Below are 17,062 nucleotides of genomic sequence, written 5' to 3'. Positions count from 1 at the left end.
CAACGCTCTTCTCTTTGCATAATTGCAAAAGGGCCTCACTTGGAAGAGGAAAAATGTTGAGTTCACAAGACACTGCCCCATAATTCTTAGAGTTCACAAAGATGAGAGAGAGAGAGGAAGTGGACTGGATTGTGGAGAAAGTGTTGAATCAGTTAAAAAGGAGGAAGAGAAAATACTTATGGGTTGCTACCCTAAAAGAACAGGGGTTGAGTATGGCAGCATTTTCAGGTGGGGTTTTCGAAAGTGCTTGCCTAACTCTCTGCTCCCAGTGAAGTCAATAGTAAAATTTCTGTTGGCTTCAATGGAAACAGAGTGAGGCCAATGCCAAGTGCTTTTGAAAACTCTACCCTTAGTCTTTCACTATGAACTAATTTTAGGACCTGTCCTGATCCTGTTGTCAGTGGGAATAGGCCTGGGCCTTAAATAATGTTTTACCTCCTATACCTTCCTCTGAGTCTCTGGTAATCTATATATGGAATAGTTCTTTATACACAGGGCCAGAGGGAAAGAGAGGGGAAAATTATGAAACACATTGAAGGAATTTTTGCCAAAATTTGTGCTGCTGCTAACATACTTGCTCAGAGTAACTTACCTAGATCAATTTTCAGAGTAGCAGCCGTGTTAGTCTGTATTCGCAAAAAGAAAAGGAGGACTTGTGGCATCTTAGACTAACATTTATATGAACATAAGCTTTCGTGAGCTACAGCTCCCTTCATCGGATGCGTGTCTCTGTGCTATTTACATGTCTTTAAAAATGGCACAAGGAGATGCTAGGGTATCCTATTAGCACCTAAGGGTATTTTTGTAGCTTCCTCTAGTGTCCAAGTAGGAAACCCAGGCTTAAAAAGGGACTTGTGTTACACTGTCCAATTTGCAACTGGATTTTGCAAAGATTATCCAGGAGCAAGGGGATAAGTATATGCAGAGGGTGGTAGAGAGGATTTTTAGGGTTGAGGAACATGCATTAGACAAGGCAGGAGTTCTGTGCGTTAGCATGGGTCCCAGCTGTCCTGAAGAAGTATACACTGCTGCTGCACGTGCTGCCCTGTGACTAGATAAAAGATTTCAATCTCCAGGGTGATCAGATCAGATCATTACAGGGGGAGGCATCATGGCCTAGTGGGTAGAGTACTAGCTTGGGACTCAGGAGCACCTGAGTTCTGCCACTGGATTTTTGGGTGAGTCTCCACGCCTCCCTCTACTGTAGGGACAGGATTTTATAATTGTACTATAAAAATTGATGTAAGCTTTGAATTAATTCTGCCAGCCACCCTCTTTGAATAACAGCAGGAATGATTGCCTGAGACTGGGATCTTGTTCCCTATATGCATTATAAACTTCCCTCTAGTCATTTCTTTGGTTTAAGGTTTAGTGAGTAAAAGACTGGATCTTTTATTGTCTGTTAATTAGATTAAAGGAATGTTAAAGGCCTGAGCCACAATGTAAACTGTTTTGACCACAATATTTTGTGAAGTTTAATTTACAATGTATTCGGCTGAATATAAAATACTGCTGTCTTCTCTGTGAGATTGTTTGTGCGAATGAGGAATGCATGCATCAGGAAGAGATAAGGTGTGAAAGCCATCACAAATGTCCAGATGGTCAGGAAAAATTGAGAGACTTGGAAACACCAGGAGAAAATCAGAAAATGTCCGTTGTATCAGATGCTAAACATGTTAGCAGCATTGATGGCCTCAGAGGTGAGGCAACCACCCCCAAAGACAAGACAACAAATAGGAGATAACGATGGGAAGCCTGACAATCATCAAATGATAACAACGGAAAACCCCAAGATTACCACCACTTAAGGACTAATGATTACAGGATGACATTGCAAAATGCATGGACTCAAATGGGAATTTACAAATATAAATTTCATGGTGTTTTGCCATGAAACTCTGGGTTCAGTCCTGCCAAAACCTCTGAGCATCGGATCGCGACCGACAGAGTCCAGCTCCTCACTCGTGCTCAAACTAACTGACCATTAGATTGACTGGAGCTACAACAGACTGGTAACTATAAAAACATCAACTGGCAGGACTGTGTGCATGATGTGTGACTGAAAAGCATATGCTAACTGTTGTATTTTCAATAAATATGGCGTATTTGCCTTCTCTCTCATAAAAGATCCCGTGTGCTTTGTATAGCATAACACTACCCCATATGTAGAGTGGGGATAATCATGCTGACTTCCTTTGTAGAATGCGTTGAGATGTTCTGATAAATGTGTGTTTCTACATGAGTATTTTGCTGACAGCAAAGGTTATACATAAAACATGCAGATGCTGCTTCAGTCCCCCCACCTGCATTATTTGAGCTGTAATATTAGCCTGTAGTTTATATTTAGTTTATCTCTTTATTTATATATTATAACTAAAAAAACTCCCAAACTGATCTGATGTAATCTGGCAGTGCACACAACTGGCCTGTGTAAACACATGTCCTTATTGTTTCCTTCATCTTCCCTGCCCCATTCCTTCTGATTAGTTGTTTTGTGTTTGAAGTAGATTGTGAGCTCTTTGAGGCAAGGGCTGTGTCTGGCCATGTGTTCATCATGCAGCACACTGGGGCTCCAACCCTGGTTGGGGGTGCTATCTGTTACTCTACTAGAAATAAATAATGTTTTAAAGAAAAAATCTACATATACAGTGACATTTGGTTCCAGATGTCTTATCAGAATTTCAACTCCATCAATATCAAAATGTAATTGAGAATATAATTTAGTTTTCCATGTCAGAATTTTTATTATGCTAATCTGAGCTATTACCATGCAGATTTTTTTTCATTGCTGAAAATGGTTCTGCTTTTAGGGTGCATTAATTAGCAGCACCATTGAGAAAAACAACTTAACTCTTAACAAGAATAGCCCATTAGAATTAAATGAGTGTCTAACAAGTACATGCAAGTGCTGCTGGAGTAAATAGCTTAAACTCTGTTTTACTCAGTTTATATAGCATAAATGGGAGTTAGTTATGAAAAAATTCACCCACACAAAATATTTTGTAGTCTTCTTTCCACAATGAAATACTGTAATGGGATTCACTTTTATTGATGAGATGAAATGTTCGGTAAAATTCTGCCCACATGAGACAAAACTAATCAGTCCCTATTTCTAATCCTCATTAAGAATTTAGTCTGTTTCTAAACTAATTGCCTGCATTGTAAAAAAGTGTCTTAAAATATACAGGATTCTAAATCACTTTACTTATGAGGTTCTTATTCTACACACTCTTGAAAGACTCTTATGGCTGAAATGCAGCTATTTTTTATGTCTGTCTTAGGTATTTCTATGACCCTCATTACATGAACATCTCACCATTTTTAATGTCCTAGCACTGCCCTACCTCTCAGTGGTGCTATTATCCCCATTTTACAGATGGGGAACCGAGGCATAGGGAGGCCAAGTGACTTGCCCAGGCAACATAAGGGAGTGCTTGTGACAGAGCAGGGACTTGAACCTAGGCCTACCCAAGGACTTGAACCTAGGTCTACCCAAGATCTAGGCCAGATACTTAACCACTGAATGATATTTTTTTCACTGAATGGAATGAAGTGTAGAAGCTGTTTAACAACTTGCAGCAAGACCACAAAATGGTTTAGGACAGGAAACAAAGATGATCATACACAGGATATTCAATATATTTTTCCAGTTTTATTTTATTTTTAGACAAGTAATGGCTCCGTTTTGGAGTAAATATTGTTTAGCAGTGTTTTGAACAGGTTTCTCTGAACTATATGTAAAATAAATATTGCCCCCCCCATCTCTGCTTTATAATAACCTGTTCTCAGATTTTTATGTGGTTTTATTGGTTTTAACCTCAAACTAGAAACCGTGACCTAACTACATTCTGTTGGAACTGCCTAGGCAGAATATAATTACCTAAACACTAATGTGGTCAGGACACCTTATTCATGTAGTTACTATCAGTAACCAGGACTCACATTTATATCTCGTGTGACAGCATGAGGGGGCTTTCTCTCAGTACTGATTCTAAGGGAAGAATGTCGGCTATAGAACTGCCAGCACAACTTTCAGCAGCAAACTGGGGCCTGGATGGATACCTGCTGTGACTTGTCATGGCCTTATTGAAGTCAAGCTGAGGATCTGGCCCTTGATTTTTAATTTTCCATTGCTGTCACATCCAAGTCTTGACCAGGCCCAACCCAATTTAGGGGGTGAGACCTGATGAGCTCATAGCATGGGTGTAAAATTAACACCTTTTATACTTTATACTGACTCAGAGACCATTAGAAAATTAAACAGTACTACATCTGAGAAAACCCCACTAGTTCTTACTTTCCTCTTATGCTAATAAGAAAATTACCAATTTTTTTTCAGTCATAGGAATAATAAGGTACCTATTTGGTTTCTTTTGTCAATGAAACATTCTTACAAAGAAGGTACTGAAAGTAGTTTAAAGACATTAAGCCAATAAATGTGTTTGTGTTAACTCTAACTGTCAATTCACCTACTTCAGAAAAAGTTTGTGCTGTTCTACTACTCTCCCAAGCCCGTTAAAATTGATTTTAATGTGCTTTATGGTCCATAGTCATTTAACACTTTTATCATAGCAGAGTTGTTCGCGCCACACTAGGTTAGGGTCTCCCATTGTTTCACTTATAAACCCCTGTCTACTTGGTTATCAAAAATTGCTCTCATCAGAGTCTTGGCAAATAAGTTTCAAACTGGGGAGAAACTTTTAAGGGTGGAGATACTATTTTTAAAAAACACTTTATAAACTGGAACCCCTGTATTCCACAGATCTGGTCCCTGTGGGCCAAATTCTGGCACCAAACACATGGTCCAAGAAGTGGGTCAGACAAGCATGAATCACACTAAGAACCACATGTATCAGCACCTACCAGTAGTATCACGCATTCTACTGGAGCCAGATTGTGAATACCTTACCCAGTTCTTCATCAGTCTTTATTTAAGCAAATTCCTATTCAAGACAAGGGTTGAATCCCAAGCCTCATTACAATCAATGGTAAAACTCCCAGTGGGGAGTGGGGGCAAGGAGCAAAAGCTGGGTAAGGTTTTGGAATTTGCCCTCTGGTGAACAGGCTATGGAAGGAATAGAAGACATTCTCTCCTATAGCCTCTTCACCATATGGAAATTTAGGTCATTGGATCTGGTCCGTGCATAGAACTATTGGCCATTCCCTCAGCCTGTCATCAACTCTGTCTGCAGAGAGAACCACCATGAGCTTGGGTCCACATGGTATGAGCAGTCTCTTGATTGACATCTCCACTCACCTTCCTCCCTGCGCATCACTTTTGCTCCTTTCTCAAATCCTCTCTGAGAAGGAGCAGGGCAGCTTTTTCACCTGTATGTTAGAACCATGCATGTGCTTTCCAGGCAAAACCAGTTGTTTACTCACGTTAGGTCCTCAAAGCCAGTACAGCTCAGGAAAAATGAGCTGGGTTCTAGTCTGCCTTGTGTACCTTCAGCTATGTCCAGATTGCAGGATCTTTTTTTTTTTTTTATGGTGATGATGTAAGTGGCAGGATGAACCTAGCTTGAACCTGAAGAGCTCGCAGTGAGAAAAATCATCATTCAACTTGTAAATGGAGCAAACTGTGCTATAAAAGTCATTGCAGAAGAATAGCGAAGGTCAAAGTAGCCATTTTTAGTCATGTTTCTGACTTAAAACTCACTGCAAACAAGCAAAATCTGACCAGTTTTGAAGGTAGATAGGACTTTACTGTTGAAAAACAATCCTTTCTGAGTAACTCAAAAGCAAAATACATTTTAAAGTAAAAAGCTGGTGCTATTTTGGAGACAAGTGTAATGACAGTGATTTTGTTTTAAAATGAGGCATAGTACCACAGATAATTGTATGTATGACTCTCTGGGAAAGTAAAACTCTATTTGCTGTACGTGGTAAGTATGACTGTTACATTTTTAACACCTGGATTTGCCTGAAATGTGCAACATGAACATCTGAACTGTAAAGAGCTGCTTGCCTGCTGAGCCACTGACTATGACTGTGACCAAATGCTGAATCTGCTGCACGGTGGGCTGTATTAATGGAAGTTAATATGTCTCCCAAAATGGCTGGGCTCATGTTGATGCAATAAGCTTTCTGCTGAACCCATTCTGTTGCCAATTTAAAATTTTGTATGCGCTGGCTAGTCCTAGTCTCTTTAGGCCAGTCCTTACCTTTTACTCAGTGTGGTAGCTATGTGCTTTGTAGCATAGCCTGCCTTCTGGTAGCTGAGCATCCCTCAGAGAATGTAGTCTGGTTTGAACTTGAGATCTTTGGATCATGCACTCAAATAAATATGGTAAAGAAATTCATGGAAGAGGGATGGCAGGCCAGAGTGATGGGGACAGATGTGGCAGTGGGGAAGAGAGGTTCAGAGTAAACCCATTTAACACAGGTTTCAGAGTAACAGCCGTGTTAGTCTGTATTCGCAAAAAGAAAAGGAGGACTTGTGGCACCTTAGAGATTTAACACAGACCATTCAAATAAGACAGCCAAAGAGAACTTTGCCAGTCTTTCCACCCACAAAATGTCTCCTTTGTGTTCATTGTACTTCTGATTAGTGCGTATTTGCATGCACTATTTACCTTGTGCTCATGATACTTTTAAAATCCTCCACACCAGACATGAGAAATTTGGAGGTAAGGGAACAGGATCTTAAGACGAAAGTTCATTCATAGAATCCTCGAATATCAGGGTTGGAAGGGACCTCAGGAGGTCATCTAGTCCAACCCCCTGCTCAAAGCAGGACCGATCCCTGACTAAATGATCCCAGCCAGGGCTTTCTTGACTCTCGCTTTAATATTGTGGGTCCAATTCTATAATTTCATTGGTCCAGACAAAATGAACTACTGCTACTGACCTACAGAGCCTCTGAGCGCTCCAGGCTAGGAGGACATTTCTAATTCAGCTCATGTCAAAGTCCATTTTTAGGACCTGAACAACTGTAGACCTAGGAGTCCCCCAGTTCATGTCCCTTTTGTCTCCAATTTGTAGGACAATCCCTAGCTGAACTATGTGGTATGTTGCTTCCATTTTTATTGGTTGGTAGATATGTGGGGAACAGATCGGGGAGGGGATTTGTGGCCGAATAGATTAAGGATTTGCCTCCTTCACAATTTTAAGATTGATGGGAGATTCCTGAAGTTTAAATCCTGATAATGAGTGTGGAAGATAGCACAAGTCCTTCTACAGCTGCCCTTTCAGTGAATAGTCCTGCCAATCCCACAGGTGAAAACTGTAATCCAGATTTTAGGAACAATTTGAGGATTCAGTGAGGAGCATATTAAGTGTCCCAACATCCCAATATAGAGGATGTGTTCTTCTTTAGATGCCTGAACCTCAGTCACTGAGGGAAAACTTTTAAAAGATAGGGCAGAAGGCTACATTTATTGGCTTCTCCCAGGCTGGCAACTCCTTTTTGTGAGGATTCAGGAGAGGAAGAGAAGAGTCCATTAGGCTAAAGATTCAGCACCTTTCCTCCACACCGCTAGACAAGATATTAGAGAGTAGGGCTTTTCAGCTACTCCCCTATGACTAGGTTCACTTAAAATGGCAATTGAGAGGAGGAGAAATGGACTCCAGTGAAACAGTACAGACTGTCTACCTGAGGCTTGCAGGAAAGTTACAGCAGGAAGCTGTGGGAGGTGGATGGAGGAGAGGCAGGATGTGCAATTCTGAGAACTGGGAATTGTGGAACAAATGTGATGGGAAGCTAATTTGCATGAGCTCTCCCAAAGAGAGCTTTGTTTCAAGGATGGGGTTTCTTTTCTTCCATTCCACACTGACCTGCCATGTGAATAGAGTGGTGGGATGTGGCTTGTACCCACTGGTGGTATTCCAGGGCTGGCATGGCTGTAAATAATTTGTGCTGGATTAAACTTTCCGTGTGTAACCTTTAATGGCCATAGTTCCATTTAAAAAAATCTGTGAATTGAACTGCCTTGGTAACAAAGATGACTTTGCTTTATTTGGCAGTAACGCAAGAAAGATAAGCTGCTCTCGGAAAAAGGGAACCTGTGCAAATCCACAGCCTGAGGTCTTCTTCATAATAACAAATATTTTGAATACGTTTTCATTTGTGCTGTCTAAAGCTAACTATTTAGTTTGGCTACATGGAGTTTGTGAACCAGGCCTTATGCATTTTTCACCAATAACATGAAGTCACAAAGCAGCATTTAATCATCTCTGGAATAATAATACTTTAACTGTTATTTGTGCAGCTGTTTCTCTAGTCAAATTTGTTTGGAAATGAAATGCTCTGTACACCGCACCGATCTCGTTCATTCTGCAGCTCTTGCTACTCTTGGACATTTAAAATAGCAGCTTAGTCAAGACTCCAGGAGCTAACACCTCAGTTACTGAGAAAAATGCCACCGGATATTTAAAAAAAAAAAAGTTTATTCAAATGTGTACACATACACACACGTGCTTTTAAGGCAGGCTCGTCAGTCGCCGTAAATGGGCCCAGCTCTTTAGAAATGAGTGGAGCTGTGCCCATTCATGTCAGCTGATGACCTGGCCCATAATTTAGAAAAATGGCTCCATTAGGTCATCGAAATGAGAGTGGCTCCAGCTAGCAGCGTCTTGAACGCTGTGATGGAGCACTGGTCCAAGAATAAGGGCCCAGTCTTGCACAGCTGAAGTCAATAGGACTATCTGCACAACTGCAGTCGGGGGTGGGGTTACATATTAAAGTCCCTGGTAAACAGTGCAAACGGCGGCATGTTCATTCATAATACAATGTATTTTTATTACAGCACTGCTGTACTGTAGAGTAACAGTCGTACTGGCATAGCCAGTCAGATCTACTGAGATGCTTTTCTCCATTAATAAAAATGATGGCATGACTGTAATTTCCACCACTTAATGGGCAAACATTAATGTAGATGAGGAACTAGCTGCATGCCGATTTAATGACCCAACCGGAGTCTCTGAGGAAGTGATAAAAACTTTAATCTTTAATAAAACAGAAAGCATACCTCTTAAAGTGAATGTTCACCGTACATTAATAAACGACCATATGTATAATTAACTCTGTTCCTGTGCAATATGAGAACACAGTCAGCCACTAACTGATCAAGGTGCAGTGCTGCAAATCTACACATTTCTCCGAGAAGCAATAAATTCTCCTGGATGGCAGTGGACAGGGCTGTTTTTCATGATAACTTTGATCATTTTCATATCCTTGATCACCTTTAATAGATTTACCCAAAAGGGGTAGGGGGGAAACCCATAAGTTTGGCTTCTTTTTAATGTGAGTGGTTGTAATGATTAATTTGGAAGTAATTTAATGAGTTCTCTGCTAATGTTGCTTTGCAAGATTTTAATGGGTCACATCTCAGTTTTAATCCTATCAGTGGCAATAGGCAGAATCTAATTTCCAAGATTTTTTTCAGAAATACATTAGTTAAAAGTAAAAACACTGCCAGCTGGATCCTTCACTGCTTTGCACCTTGTGTTGGCATTGACCCCTGCATAAAGTCAGTGTGAAATGCGGCTGTTCCATTTGATAGCATTTTTCACCCTCTGCGCAGGATAAATTACTGTGCAAGACAACGGAAAATCCGTCCAAATTCTCCAGGCTCCCAGTCAAGTGTTCCAGTCATGAGACAACCCTTTCACTTCCCCTTAATAGCTGCCTGAGATGATTACTTAAGTTTTCTTGACAGTATTTGCTCATGAAGAAGGAATGACGTATTATCCTTTTGGGATGCTCATTGCAGAGAGATTTCCTTCCAATTAAGCAAATGAAAAAGGAAACCAGTGCCTCATTCCTCCCCTCTCAGATATGTTGGATTCCATTGCTATATATCTTAGCATGTTGACTGATTTTATGAGCTATGGCAATCAGAGCCAGGTGGGAGAGGACAGTAGCTGTCTATCGCTGGATACCCAGATTCAAATCCTGGTTTACTAGAATGCAGATAAAAATGAGGTCAGTGGTCTCATTTAGACACATCACACAATCTATCATTTTGAGTTTGTGCTCATGAGACTTGGGACTAAAAAAAAGAGGGGGCAACTGTTAAAATGTACCAGCCTACAGTCGTTCATTAAAATCTCCTGTTTCTTTAAAATTAATTCCAGCAAATTATCCATGGCTGATCTATGTAGCTGTGTGTTCCCATTGCAGTTACTCTCATCTCTCCTCCTTGAGCCCATCCATTGTCTGCTATACCCAACTCTTATGCATTGTTTTAATCGAGATTGCAAAGTCATTAGGGCAGGGATTTACATGTAGTATGGGCCAGACACCCTGGTCTCTGCTTTTATCCCAGAATGGTGTAGAGCTGATGGGGCGGGGAGGGGGAGGGCAGGAGGGAGGAGTGACTGGAGCATGATGCTCTCCAGCAATGCTCAGCTGCTGAACAGGGCCTTAGAGACCGCTGCTAGTTCAAGTTAGAGTAGCCTGAGGGAGTATTAAGTGGCTGTAACCCATTACTCTGTTGTGCACAGCTGCAGGGAATCTTATCCTATGTATTTTCACAGCATCCAGTACAATGGACCCCATTCTTGACTGGGACCTCTGGGCACTACAGTAATACAAATAATATTAACAACAACTTTGGAAAGAATCTTGAACAACTTTTAATTCCCAGTGGACAGATGTCCACATCACACACAAATAAAAAAAAAGAAAAAACGCACCATAAGTGGCACTGATTGGCTGCCTCCACAGAGAGGCCAACAAATGAATGGATCATGGAGAATAAATCATCCCCTCAACCTCCATTGGCAGATCAGTATGGGTAAGCTAACTATGTGTGCTGTACCTGCTCAGTGGATAAATGGAGATATTCAGGCTACGCTGCCTTGTCTCCACTGGAAAATTTGGTACCCAGTTTCCAACAACTGCATTTTTAGCCTGAGGAGCAGTCTGGACAGGGCTCAGGTGTTCATAGCATCATGCCATGAAAACCTGTGCAGCCCTAGCTCCTTTCTTGTGCTCTTGGTCTGACTAAGAGACAGCCCTTGTAAAATACTATTTATTTGCTAAACACCGGCAACATCCTTGGCTCTAAAAGATGCATGCAAAGACAGCCCTTGCCCGAAACAGCTTAGGCAGAACAATTGAATTAATATCCTATTTAAATTAAGACTTTTCCAAATAGCACCAGATAAATCTCACCTAAGGGAACAGAAGCTTCAATACAGGGCAATTCGTCTGCAGCTTGTGCTGTAACAACATTCAGTAATGAGCCAGACAATAATACCTGGACTTCATACATAACGATGACAAAGAGCCAGCTTATAACTATTGAAACAATATCCTCATTAGCAGATGAATAATGATAAAATATTTATTTTTTCTTCCCCAATACTGTTTTCCCAAGAAACTGGCTTAATCCTTGAGCAGTCTATAGTGTCTGCCATATCTCTGTTAGCGTGCAAGAGTCCTCTGGGGTATTCCGTTTATTTTGTTGAATGGGGAATTCCTGTTCATGAAAGCCCAATAACATTTTTCTTCATGTGCTGGGCATATAAATCATGCTGGTTAGATAAAGGAGTGGGAGTAAGTCCACCTACCTTGAGAAGGAAGGAACCTTGATATTGTTCTGTTGATCCCTGGATTCATCTGTCTCTCCCAAAAGATGTGTGTGGTTCGGTTTAGGAAACCAGGCCATGCATGATTTCTGCATGTTTAAGTGTGTTCTCCCCAAATTAGTGCTCACTTCCACAGCGTGAAGGGAAAACTGATCTAGCACTGCCGCATGCTGGACATGTAGTAAAAAGAAATCAAACTGGAAGAGGTGGGGCTATCTTAATAATCTGTGTTAGAATTAGAGGATGTGCTAAGAACAGAGGTGTTTATGGGGACTGTCAGGCAGAAGAATATCAGTAGATGAATTGGTTGGTCAACTTTAGCCCTGGTTTATGCTTGCTTTCCCGGTAAGAACCCTGAAAGAGGGTCCCTAGGCAGAAAGTCCTCCAGAGCTTTGTTGGGCTGGTTTCAGTCATAGTCTTTGCGCTCTTCTGTGTGCAAGTGTAATTCACTGATTGGCTTATGTTACATGTCCCCTTCTGTCACGGATCCACAGAGTCAGATAAAGCCCGTGCTACTGAAGGGGTCTCTGGAATTCAAGCAGTGGAGACTCATGCTTTTAGCTTTGGAGGTTCCCCTGTTCAGTCTCCAGTGTTGGCCAAAGTGGATGTCTCACAAAAGCAACAGCTCAATTCAAGTATGGGCACTTGTTGCTCAGGTTAGTCAACTCGAGTAGAGGGGCCTAGCAATGGCCTCACTTCCTCTGCTGATAGATCAGCAATGTGGGGCAAGCACACGCTGTCTCCTTTTCATGCGGGTACACTGGCTGTGCTCCTCCAAGGCTCCTGGAGGTAGGTAGCTAAATACCTTGAGGACCTGGGCCATTGTGCCTGGCTCAGGCACCATGCAAGCTTCCTTTAGCATTGGCTGGGCTGGTTTGTCTCCATACTGCCCCCTACTGCAAGACTGCGCCATAGTGCCATACCTGAGTCTCATATGTGTTGCTTAGATTGTTTCAAATGTTAATACTATGCTCCTGTACATCCCCAACCACCCGTATGGGTAGACAAGCGGCGAACTGAGACTTTTTATGCTGTGCAGTGTTGTTGTAGCCATGTCAGTCCCAGGATATTAGAGACCAGATGGGTGAGGTAATAGCTTTTATTGGACCACCTTCTGTTAGTGAGAGAGACAGCTGTCAAGCTACACAGAGCTCTTCCTCAAGCCTGGGAAAGGTACTTAGTCTCTGTCTACACTTACAACGCAGCTGCAGCGCATTTGGTGAAGGCGCTCTATGCTGACAGGAGAGAGCTCTCTCGTCAGCGTAATAAAGCCACCTCCGCGAGCAGCAGAAGCTATGTTGGCGGGACAAACTCTCCTGCTGACATAGCGCCGTGCATACGAACGCTTATGTTGGTGTAACTTGTGTCACTCGGGGTGGAATATTCACACTCCTGGGCGAGATAAGTTTTCCCAACATAGGCAGTAGTGTAGACATAGCCTAAGAGTCACAGCTAAATACAAGAGGGAACAGATAGTTTAGCATAAGTAGTTAGCAGATATTCAAAGGTACCATTCAAGGTGAAGTGGCCCATTAGCCCCCCTGTAGTCATAGGACAAAAAGGGGGCTTAGTGAGGCTATGTCTACACAACAGCCTATATCGGCAAAACATACTCGCGTGTGAATATTCCACCCCCCTGAGCGACATACGTTACTCTGACAGAAGCGCTCGTATACACAGCGCTGTGTCTTCCGCGGTTCGTGGAGGTGGTTTTATTGTGCTGATGGGAGAGCTCTGCAGACGCTATATCAGTACAGCTGCGCCGCTGCTGCGCTGCACACACAGACATGGCCTGAGTTACAGATTGTTGTAATAAGCCACAAATCCAGGATCTTTATTAAGACCATGATTTTTAGTGTCTAGCTTACGGATTTAAGCTCCCAGGCTCAAAGGACAGCTGCACAACACCTTCAAAGGACAAGCCTGGGAGATTAAATTCATAACTTTACGAGACACTAAAAATCATGGTTTTAATAAAGATACTGGATTCATGGCTTATTACAACAATCTGTAACCCACTAGCCCCCCTTTTTGTCCTATGACTACAGGGGTGTTAATTGGCCCACTTCACCTTGAATGGTCCCTTACGAGATGTGCTAACTACTTATGCTAACCTATCTGTTTGAGCTTGTATCTAGCTGTGATCCTCTCCTTTCCCAGACCTGAGGAAGGGCTCTGTGTAACTCGAAAGTTTGTCTCTCTCACTAACAGAAGTTGGTCCAATAAAAGATTCCCTCACCCACGTTGTCTCACTTTTTATGCTAACCTCTATCAATTTTATTATTACCTCAATCTCTCAGATCCTTCCGTTCCTAACTTATCTCTTTGGTTCACCTGTTACATCGTGTCTGATATTTCTCTGGGTCAGTGACTGTCTTTATTGTTACATTGTTTGTGTAGAGCTGAGCACATTGGGGTCCTCATCCTTGAGTGGGGTGAATAATCATAATGGTAATTAAAATACAGAATAATGTTAATAATATGGCCAGATTTTATAGCAGCAAGAAAAAGATGTAGCAAATTTCTTCCAAAGTTTTGCCTTTTCCCTGTTTCCAATTTCTTCCAAAAGTCTGATTCCTCAGAGACTTTTAAAAATATTTATTAACAAATTTTTACACATTAAAAATCAGTTGTGAAAGTAAATATAACCCAACTGAAAGCCAAAAAAAAAACATGTTTGAGAATAACAAAAACTGTATTTTGACTCCAGAAAGATATGCTGTCCGCTGCAGTTATCTCACCGGCAACCTCCATGGTGGTTGCATATATTTATAACAGACACCAATGAGTCATATGTAAACATTTTGATTATAAAGATTTTCTTCATTTTCCCACAGACTTGCTGCTTTCAAACAGCTGTATCCCATTCCTGGGCTCAGCGGAGGGGTTTGATTTTCGGACCCTGCTGCTAGATGAGGAGAGAGGCTGGCTGCTAATCGGAGCTAAAGACCACATCTTTCTGCTCAGCTTGGTTGATTTAAACAAAAGTGTAAAAAAGGTCAGTTTGTTTTCTACACAGTTCATCTGATAAGTTTGTTTTCAGCCCCTTTCCCGGTCCTGTGTTTTTGTTTTTTTCTGTCTTCGCTGGCTAAATGGCAAATGCGCTACGTGATGCGTCCTCGTAACCGGACTTAATAATCTCACCTCCCATTGTTACATGGTTTGCTTTTAATCAACGGAGGTTGTCAGTGTGTGTGACCCCTTGTAGCAATAAAGAAATGTATTAGGTCGGATACCTATAGAGGCTGTGCACTTCATGAAACCAAAATATCAACAAATGGCAAGGACACCTCTCAAAGTATTTGTTTCTTCTTCCCTTTAGCCTAATGGAGACATTTGCATGACAAAAATTTAAAAAACAAACAAACAGTGAGGTCATTTCTGTCCTTGCTTACTGATTTCATTGGGGTTATGGGTCTAACTAAGCATACAATATGTCCCATTAGTATGTTAGTCTGCTTTGTTTTAAATGGCACTCAACATTTTGAAGACAATTTAAATATTCTTAACTGTACTAATAGTGAGAATTATTTGGGTTACAAGGGACCTCTGTTGGGTGCTACCATACATAGCCCATGCCTCTACCCTGGGTAAAATTAATTTTGTTACTTCTAGACCAGTGATTCCCAAACTTGTTCTGCCGCTTGTGCAGGGAAAGCCCCTGGTGGGCTGGGGCGGTTTGTTTACCTGCCGTGTCCGCAGGTTCGGCTGATCGCAGCTCCCAGTGGCTGCGGTTTGCTGCTCCAGGCCAATGGGAGCTGCGGGAAGCGGTGCGGGCTGAGGGACGTCCTGGCCGCCTCTTCCAGCAGCTCCCATTAGCCTGGAGCAGCGAACCGTGGCCACTGGGAGCTGCGATCGACCGAACCTGCGGACAGAGCAGGTAAACAAATCGGCCCGACCCAGCCCAGCAGGGGCTTTCCTTGCATAAGCAGTGGAACAGTTTGGGAACCACTGTTCTAGACCATATCTAAGAGAAGGGTGTAGGTTTAACCCTCAATATTTCCAGTGGGGATGATGATTTGATGCTTTTTGCACATACCTTTGGCTCCTAGTGTATAAAAACCAAGTACTAGCACAAAAACTCTAACTAAAACTGCTTTTTGATGATCACATATATGTTTCTGATTTAAGAAAGTTAGATCCTCAGCTGTGTTTTATATTTTCTTTATATACAACAGGAGGCTTTAAAAGGTAAATTCTGCTGTGGGCTATACCAGTGTAACTCAGGGTGGGCCCATCTGTCTGAAGGGAAGACATGAGAGCACTGTAGAAAAGAGTTTCTAATATCAAACTTCACAATCTGAATAGCTATTACTTATTCTTTTATTCCTATTTCTTTGTATGCTTTTCCGAATGATCATTTTCAATCGTAGAGCTCAATAGTATAGTCAGAATTGTAACAATGTACAAATGGCACCCATCCATCTCTTAGGCATAGTTATGGATAACAGAATTATTCCTGCTGCAGTTATTCCTACCATACACTTTCTTATCCCAGTTTTTGGCAACTGGGCAGTGGAAGAAGGGGAAATCACGTGTAAGGGAGGCAGATTTCTGTTTCTACAAGTCTTTACTTTAGCTAAACTCCCAATGATTTCAGTGGGAGTTTTGCTACTATAAGCACCACAGCATTCAGGCTGAAGTTACTGAGACAATTACTATGGAACCATATACTGCTATTTCTGTAGAAGTGCTTTCCAGAGTGTAAACTCACTTTATAATAGAACTAAAATTTACTTGTGATAAATCAAAATCAAATAAGTGAAAAACTGATTGATACTGTGATAATTTGAAATATGTAACTAATTAAAATTTGTAGATTTTAGTAGATCCTAACTTCACAGGAGGCTATGTGTGTAGATGTACCCCAGGATCAAACCCAGTTTTCACTCACAATTTTGCTATGGAGTTTCATTTAACTGTCTTGAGTTTTATCACAAGACAGCCACACAAGGTATATTTCGGCTGCTAAATGAGTGACCAAAGGTGCTGAGAACCTACTTATCCCATTAATTTCAGTGGGAGGGGGAAGAACTTTTGTGTAGTGGACCATTTATTTAAATGCCTAAGTATGGATTTCAGTGCCTAATTTTAGGTGCTCAAGTTTTACAATATTGGCATCTATGTATCTGTCTGTCTGTCTTATCTGTTTAGTGCTGGCATCCATGACCATAATATACTTACACAATGATAGGGGGAGAGAGAGATTTCACGTACGTTATAGCCTAAGGTTACTCTCCAGTATCAAATGCCAAAGGGTACTCTCCAGTAGCAAATAAGTGTCAGAATGTAGTGTTTGTCTGTGCTGTGTTTAGACTGACTGTGGTTTTGATTGGCTCTGTGCCACTCGGCTCAGCTGCAGCCTTTCCTTGTGTGAGGAAACCACACATGTTGGGACTACCAGGGTCTGAAGTGTCTCCTTTGTACTCTTTGAACTAAGAGTCTTCTGAAAAAAGGGTATTGTGCTATAGGTGTCCATTAGGGATAGAAGCAACATATCAGGATATTAAATTTCTTCCTGCAAATG

The 17,062-nt window shown here is 41.6% G+C and overlaps 1 protein-coding gene across 4 annotated transcripts in view; it reads left to right on the top strand.

The window, feature by feature from the left end:
• The window catches only part of SEMA3D (semaphorin 3D), a 191,550-nt gene that overhangs the window by 74,384 nt on the left and 100,104 nt on the right, over nucleotides 1-17,062 (top strand). For all 4 annotated transcript variants that reach the window (XM_084617315.1, XM_084617316.1, XM_084617317.1 and 1 more), the window contains one exon: nucleotides 14,373-14,533. In XM_084617315.1, the coding sequence (XP_084473441.1) occupies nucleotides 14,373-14,533 (161 nt within the window). The remainder of the gene's footprint in view (nucleotides 1-14,372; nucleotides 14,534-17,062) is intronic.

This window comes from Lepidochelys olivacea (genome assembly GCF_965140295.1).
Source record: "Lepidochelys olivacea isolate rLepOli2 genome assembly, chromosome: 1".
Lineage (NCBI taxonomy): Eukaryota > Metazoa > Chordata > Testudines > Cheloniidae > Lepidochelys > Lepidochelys olivacea.
The sequence above is the reverse complement of the archived record's forward strand: the minus strand, read 5'-3'. Positions and strand labels throughout refer to the sequence as shown.